The sequence below is a fragment of the Pinus tabuliformis genome, chromosome 7 (genome assembly GCF_031772625.1).
Source record: "Pinus tabuliformis cultivar Carrire ecotype Pingquan chromosome 7, CPIR1, whole genome shotgun sequence".
Taxonomy (NCBI): domain Eukaryota; kingdom Viridiplantae; phylum Streptophyta; class Pinopsida; order Pinales; family Pinaceae; genus Pinus; species Pinus tabuliformis.
The window spans coordinates 1,325,565,291-1,325,573,793 of NC_142293.1; the positions used below are offsets into that span (position 1 = coordinate 1,325,565,291).

At 36.0% G+C, this 8,503-nt stretch overlaps 1 protein-coding gene across 1 annotated transcript; it reads left to right on the forward strand.

Moving 5' to 3' along the window:
- The first annotated feature begins 2,675 nt into the window (after positions 1 to 2,675).
- LOC149252463 (serine/threonine-protein kinase OXI1-like) lies at positions 2,676 to 6,696 on the forward strand. The gene is made up of 2 exons (XM_089456668.1): positions 2,676 to 3,157; positions 5,632 to 6,696. The coding sequence occupies exons 1-2, from the start codon at positions 2,802 to 2,804 to the stop codon at positions 6,548 to 6,550; spliced, it is 1,275 nt and encodes a 424-aa protein (XP_089312794.1). The 5' UTR covers positions 2,676 to 2,801; the 3' UTR covers positions 6,551 to 6,696.
- Positions 6,697 to 8,503: the final 1,807 nt, after the last annotated feature.

Genomic DNA, 8,503 nt, shown 5'->3' on the forward strand with positions numbered 1-8,503 from the left:
GTAAGTAATTTAATGTCTCTTATAAGATAATTAATTGATGTTGATGCTAAGGTAGAAAACGAAGATGAAAAAGCCATCTTAGTAAATAGTTTACCTTCAAGTTTTAGCAATGTCGTCTTCACCTTAAGTCAAATGTCTTCACATACATTAGATGAGACAATTGCAACACTTTTGGCAGAAGAAAAGAGGCTAAATCCAAAGGATGCAGAAATACATTATATTCAAAGATAAGGATGACAAAGAAAAATGAAAATAAAAGTGAACTCGAATGCTACTACTGCAGGAAAATTGGGCATACAACAACATACAACGTGGAATTGCAAAAATTGTGCCAGCTATCAATTAAAAGGGAAGGTAAAAAAATCAACAAACATAGCCACAAATGAATATTCATTGGATTTTGATGATGATGATTTCAATGAAGAAAAATTTGAACCTCTCAAACTCTTTTAGAACAACTATAGTTAAGTAAACATGCTAAACATTGATGGTTGTCCAAATAATTTGATAGGTGTGAATCTAGGGAAGGATCCCTCATTGATGAAGAGGTGAGAGTGGTTTTCTAGTGAGGTTATGCGATAGCTTGGGATGTTGTTCAATAACTAACTTTGGGAGATTTGTGATTGGGGAGTGGAACTTAGGAATCCAACTTTCTGACTGTGTTGATTTGGAAGGTGTAAACCATTTAAAGAATGATTATGTATTTTGTTGTCTATGGGTGATTTCAATAAGTTTTTTGTAATGTAAACATTAATGGGGAATTTAGAGTTAATGTTTACATTCTATATCTGAAAATTGGTTTATGAGTTATTGGTGATGATTGAGTAAGGGTGTCTAGAGAATTGAACCCGATCACTCAATAGCAAAGGTTTTTATGAAAGTTAATTTATGAGTTGTTGGTGATGATTAAGAGTGTCTAGAGAATTGAACCTTATCACTCAATCGCAAAAAAAATTATAATGACTAAATTTTTTAACCATAAAGACTCACCAATTAAACTAACCCTCAAAACTATATATAAATAATTTTGTTAAATATAATTATTTTATGTGTATCTTTTAACTGAAATCTTTTATCTTTACTTATTTACCATATATTTATTTTTAACAATAAATAAACCACAAACGTGCATTCTATATAAAGATTCAACCAAACCTGCATTCTCCGTAATAAATCATTAAGATCCAACTAACACGGACCTTCCGAAAGATCCAACTAACACGGACCTTCCGAAACACCATTAGAGTGGATCCGTACATTTTAAATAATTATAAAATTCTCATGGATTAGGTACTGCTGGTAATGGCTGAAAAACCACTTGAATAGATTGGGAAAACTAGTGTTGGATAATAAAACTTTTGATAATTTTTTACGCTGTGTAACCACATTATTAACTGAACTCATGGGTCTCAGTGTCGTCCTTTTCTGGAAAGAGTTTTATTGGTTAAGATTGGGAGTGACAATGAGTACACTATAATTATTCGATAAAATAATTATCGCTTAACACCATTTATTCGTAATCTACGAGTTTCGAATCTTCCAGAGCTTGAGTTAATCATGTTTATTCCTACTGTAGGAATTTAAATTCACACTTTTGGTTAATTTCAAATCTGTCCAGCCATTTTTTAAATTTAATAAAAAGAATTAAGTAAAATAATGGCCTCGATAATAAGGTAAAGAATAGTTTAGATAATTAAAAATTGGTTGGAATCCGGTCTAAAAAATTTCCAAAAAACTAGTAGTAACAGTGTTTGAATCATGTTTTTGATAGTGGAAATAGATTCAACACCATCAAAAACTTGTGGGCACCCAAAATCTTGAAGTTTGACAGCTGTAACCTGGATTTACAAAAATTCCTGCCAGATTTTATCAAAATCTCGCTGGAATTTCGATGATTTTAAGAGCAAATTAGCAGGCTGGTTTGCCCAAATTTCCCTGATTTTCAGAACAAATTAGCTTAGACTACTGCTAAAATAATTGACTTAATTTCTATTTATTAAATTTTAAAATATTTCCAAAATCTACAATTCAATTAAATTTAGCTATCACTTCAACTATTGCACAATCCATTCAATAATAATAGGGTTTCAGCTTTCAAATTGACAATGACAAATAATATATGAAGGAGTTGTCATATAGGAAGGAGTTGTGAGACTTTAGACTTTGCCAGAAAAATTTAAGTTGAAATTTGGATTTGTGTTATTTAAACCAGGTTTTTGACTATATATATAGATTCAGCACCTTGAAAAATCCTTAGAGCACTTCGATTGTGCAAGAATTACCCAACAAACTTGTGATTTCAATAAATTTTTGACAAATTTTAAAGAAATTAAAAAAAAAACCTCGCATTAACCGATAAAAAAACTGTTTCGTTCTGTTAGTTTACCAAAAACATTGACATCACACTCCATAATAAGTTATAGTTGTTGCCGTACGTGGTGCTTCGTTTTGTCCACATTATTAGAAACATCCCTCGGCAGGTTAGGGAGAAAATAGCTTTGAGTGCACGAGATGTCACTGCATTATTCTGTTGGTAGACCATATTATTATTATGGTGCACAATACCTACTGATATTGCTTAATGTATGTCCAAAGCTGCTATCACGACGTCTTTGTCTGATATCGTTAATGCTCCTCACTTTTTATATATATAAACACTTCGTGGGTATATAAATAATTTCACAGTGTCCACTATCCCAAATCCTCAGAGAATCCTTCTCAGATTTTGTTTTTGGCATTTTATGGACAGTTAAAAGCTCAGTTTTAGGGTTGGAGAATTGGGGGATATTGCAATCTGGATCATGAAGATGGAAGATATTACAAGTTTGGAAGAATTAAAGGCTGTGAAAGTCTTAGGAGGGGGAGCCATGGGCACTGTATTTCTGGTTATTGATGAGAAGCATGACAAAAGATCCTTGGCACTCAAAGTGATAAGCAAATCTGTGATGATGAAAAAGGAGGAGGGGTTAAGGAGGACAGAGGTGGAGTTCGACATTTTGTCTTCATCTGCATTGCAGCATCCATTTCTGTCGCCATTTCTAGGTCGACTGGAGACCGAAAAAATTATTGCATTCTTAGGCGAATACTGCCCTGCAGGTGATCTCAATAATTTGAGGCACGAACAAGCTGAAAAAACATTTTCAGAATCCGTCATCAGGTAATTAGAAGTTTGCATTGTGTTTTTGGATGAGTGATTTTTAATGTAAATATTGATAATCTCCTTTCAGTGATTTTTAATGTAAATATTGGTATTCTCCTCTGCCTGTATATGTATATGATCAGAAACAACATTGCTGATCCTTGCCTGAGAAAGATTGCATTCTTTTGAAGTTTAGAAAGTATATTTCTCAGTTTTTTTCAGTAAGATATTTCTCAGTTTTACCTGTGTGTGAGAAATAAGCAAGCACATCATAGATCATATGGAGCGGTGCAAGGAATCAAACCCTGCGATGAGTAACTATTATGCTTTCTTGAAAAAATGGTCACTTCCAGGGGTTTTATATGCTTATGAGTTGATTTTGGCAGGCCAGTTATCATTTACTACCCATGGGAAAGCCAATGATATGCCCGACACATTTATTACCCATTGCCAAGCCAGTTATTTGTTACCTTGGTTGCGAACACTTATTACCCATTGGCAAGCCAGTTATTTCAGCTAACCAGCCATATATTGGGTATTTAATGCCCTCAGAGCAGCACGCGACTTAACATGATAACACGGGAGCGGGCAAATGCGACATTAAATAATATTTGCCTGCTCCCGTGTTATCAAGCTAAGTGGCGTGCTGCTCTGAGGGCATTAAATACCCAATATATGACTAGTTAGCTCCAGCCGTTATTTGTTACCCTGGTTACGATGGCGAGATCACTTTTTTTCCATTAAGCCATATTTCTAGGCGTACAATCCGGGCTGTTTACATCTGGACTCAAGATCGGAATCCGACTTCTGTCTGTACAATTCATTAGGACTGTATTCAGAGTTTCCATGGGGTTGTTCAAGCTTTGGGCCACTCGATCCCCACCTCGGGCCTTATTTTTAAGCTGCCACGCTTAACGAGATTTCGCAGAAAACCAGCCGTATAGGATCCTGGTTGGTCTTTCACCCCAGCCACAATTAATCTGCTCAGGGCTAGATCGACGGGCTGAATGTTTGTCCAGCCTGCTTATGTTCAGATCGATAATCTGCTCAGGGCTAGATCGACGGGCTGAATGTTTGTCCAGCCTGCTTATGTTCAGATCGATCGGTAGGATATATTTTATCTATCCTCGATTGACTGAATCTTCCTCCAACCAGTTCACCGACAGATAAATCGATAGAATATTTTTTAATCTACTTTTATAAATGGAATAGAATTAGCAATATTTAGAAATGAAATATATATAGGTGTCTCACTTGAAACAAAATAGTTTTAATAGGAATTTATTAAAAGCAGGTAATACAATTTCAAGGATTTTTTTTTATTGAAAATATAATACATAAATAATTCAGTATTCTAAAAAAACCCACTAAAATAAAAGTACTATAACATAAATATTGTGTAACAATTTTAACCATTCAAACATGGATAGCCATATTACCAGTATTTCCAAAACTCATATATACATATATATAATCAACATTTCGTCAGTTCACAAACTCACATGTATATATATCAAGGGATATACTTTTTATCTGGTCCTCTTGATCGAAGTTGGGCATGTCCTTCATTGAAAGTATGGCTATATTTAGATATCTGATGTATAAGAAGAAGCTTTACAACATGGAATTCAAGAGGCTCCCAAAAATTGCTTCTAACTTTAGTCAAAACCCCCACCTTCGCCTCAAGCGCGAGTGGCATAAGGATGCTCATTCTTGGCTCAACCATTGGGGGATTAAAGAGGTGATCATCATGGGAAGCAAATATAGTGTCGAAGATACTATTACCTCCAATTTTAAGGAGAAGTAGTGGAATGATAAGGAGTTGGAGGGTAAAAGGAAGCTAAGATATTATAAGGAGGTGATCAATCCCACCAATGTGTGTTGACCACCACTAAGAAAAAAATGAACATCACTAAGATAACAACTAATTCTCATGAGTTTCAAAGTGAAACTCCAGGGTAGTCTACTCCCAAGGCTCCATAGAATCTCAGATTTTCAATATTAATAAAGTAAAAGATGAAAAACACTTCCTTGTAGACTGCCCGGCTCTTTTATTCACATCCGTTCTCATACAAACTTAACATTATCTTTGTTATATTTAGTAACCCCACCCCAAATCATATAACAGGTTTTCATCTTCAACTTTAATTTTCTTATCCAATTTTATCCGGATATCAAGAGGCACAAACTTCACAGATCTTTTACTACATAATCATTATAATTTAAACCCATAATATATCATATGATTTTTTCCCACTCAGATTCCCTGAGTTCAACGCTACAGTTCTAATTCCATTTATGCGGACGTTCTCTCCAGCCGAATTGATGAAAGTTTCATAATTTTGCATTTCAATTCAATTAAATTGCACGTTATTCGGCTCTAAGTGACTAACCGATATCAATGAATTCTCTGTTACATATATGTAAGGTAAAGTGTCAAATTGTACATAAGTTTTCAATCATCTAAGGCTTGATCTGCGGTGGTTTCCCAGGTTTTATTCAGCGGAGATCGTGATAGCGTTGGAGCACCTACACAACCAGGGCATAGCTTACAGAGACCTCAAACCTGAGAACATCCTCGTGCAAGCTAGTGGGCACATCATGCTTACAGACTTTGATCTCTCTACCAGGCTTTCGCTCAAGCATTTCACAACCCCTTCAGTAACTCCAAATGTACGTCAGCACAGACAGTCCAAGGGCGTGCACATTCCGCACCTTAAACGTTCAATAATGTCCTGCCTAAACCCATTACATAGCCAGCCTGATGAACCCCAAAATTCTCCCAGGCCGATACCCAATAATCTCAATTCTGCGCAAGTTTCTCCAGCTAACAAAACCAGAAACTCACCGTCCAGTCCTCCAACAAGGTCCAATTCCTTGGTGGGCACAGAAGAATATGTAGCCCCAGAGATGCTCAAGGGTATGGGTCATGATTTTGCAGTTGACTGGTGGGCTTTAGGGGTTCTACTCTATGAAATGCTGTATGGTAAAACACCCTTCAAGGGTGCAACAAGGAAAGAAACATTCTACAATATACTAATAAAACAACCCCAATTCTCAGGCCCATGGACTCCTCTAAGAGATCTCATAATCAGGTTGCTAGAGAAGGAACCCTCTAAAAGACCCACTGTTGATGGCATAAAAAACCATTCGTTTTTCAAGGGGCTCAATTGGGACACCATTCAATATATATCCAGACCACCATTTGTTCCATCAATTCATATCCCTGTGGAGGAAATGATGATCAGTACTATTGACATGGAAGAGTACGTGGAGGTTAACTCCACAATATCCAGTAAACAAAAGAAAAGCAGCAGTGATTTCTGGCATTGTAAGGAAGAAAGTAAACTGACTTGGGTTAAGAGGATATCCCGCGGAGAACAAAACAACGATGATTTTGGAGTGTTTTGAGAAACCGGCCATTGCATTTGAAAATGCTGAGTTTTCTAGTTCGTTGTGTATTCATATTTTGTAAATGTGAACGCTACAAGTTGAATGTAAATTTCTCGGCTAAAAGAAAATCTAACATGGGAGACCAATGGAGTTCACACCGATCATGGTTGTGATGGATTTATGTTATAGGTTTTCCTAATTACTTTAAACCCCTTAACCAAGATCTACTCCTTTGTAAGAAATCAAAATCAATGCACAGCGGAACTTACTTTCCATCTTCAAAGGGCTCCTGGGCTTTACTTGAGTTGTTGGCTCTTGAATCCTTCCAAGAGCTTGCAATCCTTCCAGTCTTCAATGGAGCAGACAATCTTTATGAGTTGATTGCAAGCCTTGGAGACTCAGCCCTTTTATAGCACTGCAAAACCCCAATCCTAGGGCAGCCTAAAATTTAGCTGAAACAAGTCTGTCTGAAATTTCAGATTGATTGAAATCAATCAATCAATCAGATTTTGATTTCCTTATTCAGCTCAAATTTAATATTGCTATTTATTTTAATCAACTATAATCGGTCCATTAACAATTATAATTGATTAACATTAATCTACATGTATTTGTATCCAAATCCTTATTTTTAAATACGTTTAATGCCATGACTTAATTAATCACATTATTTGGCATATGAATGTAATCTTGCTGACAGTAATTGACATCATAATCATGATGCACGTATGTCCAACTTAATTATTGCAATTAGACGTCTCTAAATCCAACAATCTCCCACATGGACAAGTGCAACCTTTTGATTATATGTCCTTAACTTTATTGCATGCAACTTTTCTGTCTTTACTTATCGTATTTCTTAAACAATTCCGTCCATCAATTATGCTAACAAAGGACTTAAGCGGCATTTGTCACATTTATTCGCAACTAAACTGACATAAATCACGCTGCCAACATAACTGAATGACATGAATCTGATTTGGACATATAGTTTAGAAATTACACGCAAGTGTGATTAGACGTGCCTATTTCTAATTGAGTCACCTTTACTTTACTGTATGAGGCCAAAAACTTAAACTTTAAAGAAAGAAATAATGAAACTGAAACTGAATGCAACTTGTATATATCGTCAAAATTGTTTACAATTGCATTACATAGAACATCAAAAAACAGAACTTAAAACATATTCAGACTCCCACATTTTTCTAATTATCCTAAACCGATATTACACCCATACAAGCAACATGTTGGTGAAACTTCTTGGGTGGTAATCCTTTAGTAAGAGGATCCGCAATCATGGAGTCTGTACCTATGTGTTTTATACATAATTCATTATTCTGCACTCTCTCTTTTACAACCAAAAACTTAATGTCAATGTACTTCGACTTTGACGAACTTCGGTTGTTGGATGCGTATAACACTGCTGAATTGTTGTCACATAATAATTTGAGTGGTTTCTGAATAGAATCCACAATTTTCAGACTTGTGACGAAGTTCTTCAGCCATACGCCATGATTAGATGCTTCAAAACATGCAACAAATTCAGTTGCCATAGTGGAGGAGGCTACCAATGACTGTTTAGCGCTCTTCCATGACACAGCACCACCTGCCATCATGAAGATGTATCCTGATGTTGATTTCATGCTGTCGACACATCCTCCAAAATCAGAATCGGTGTATCCAATGACCTCGAGCTGTTCCGATCTCCGATATGTGAGCATATAGTCCCTTGTTCTCTTTAGGTATCTCAACACTCGCTTGGCTGCCTTCCAGTGTTCCATACCTGGGTTACTCAAATATCTCCCTAGCATTCCGGTAATGAACGCAATATCCGGACGCGTGCATACTTGTGCATACATGATGCTACCCACGGCTGAGGCATAGGGAATATCTTTCATGAGGTTTTTATCTAAGTCAGTTTGGGGACATTGTTTCAGACTAAACTTATCTCCTTTTGATATAGGGGTATCT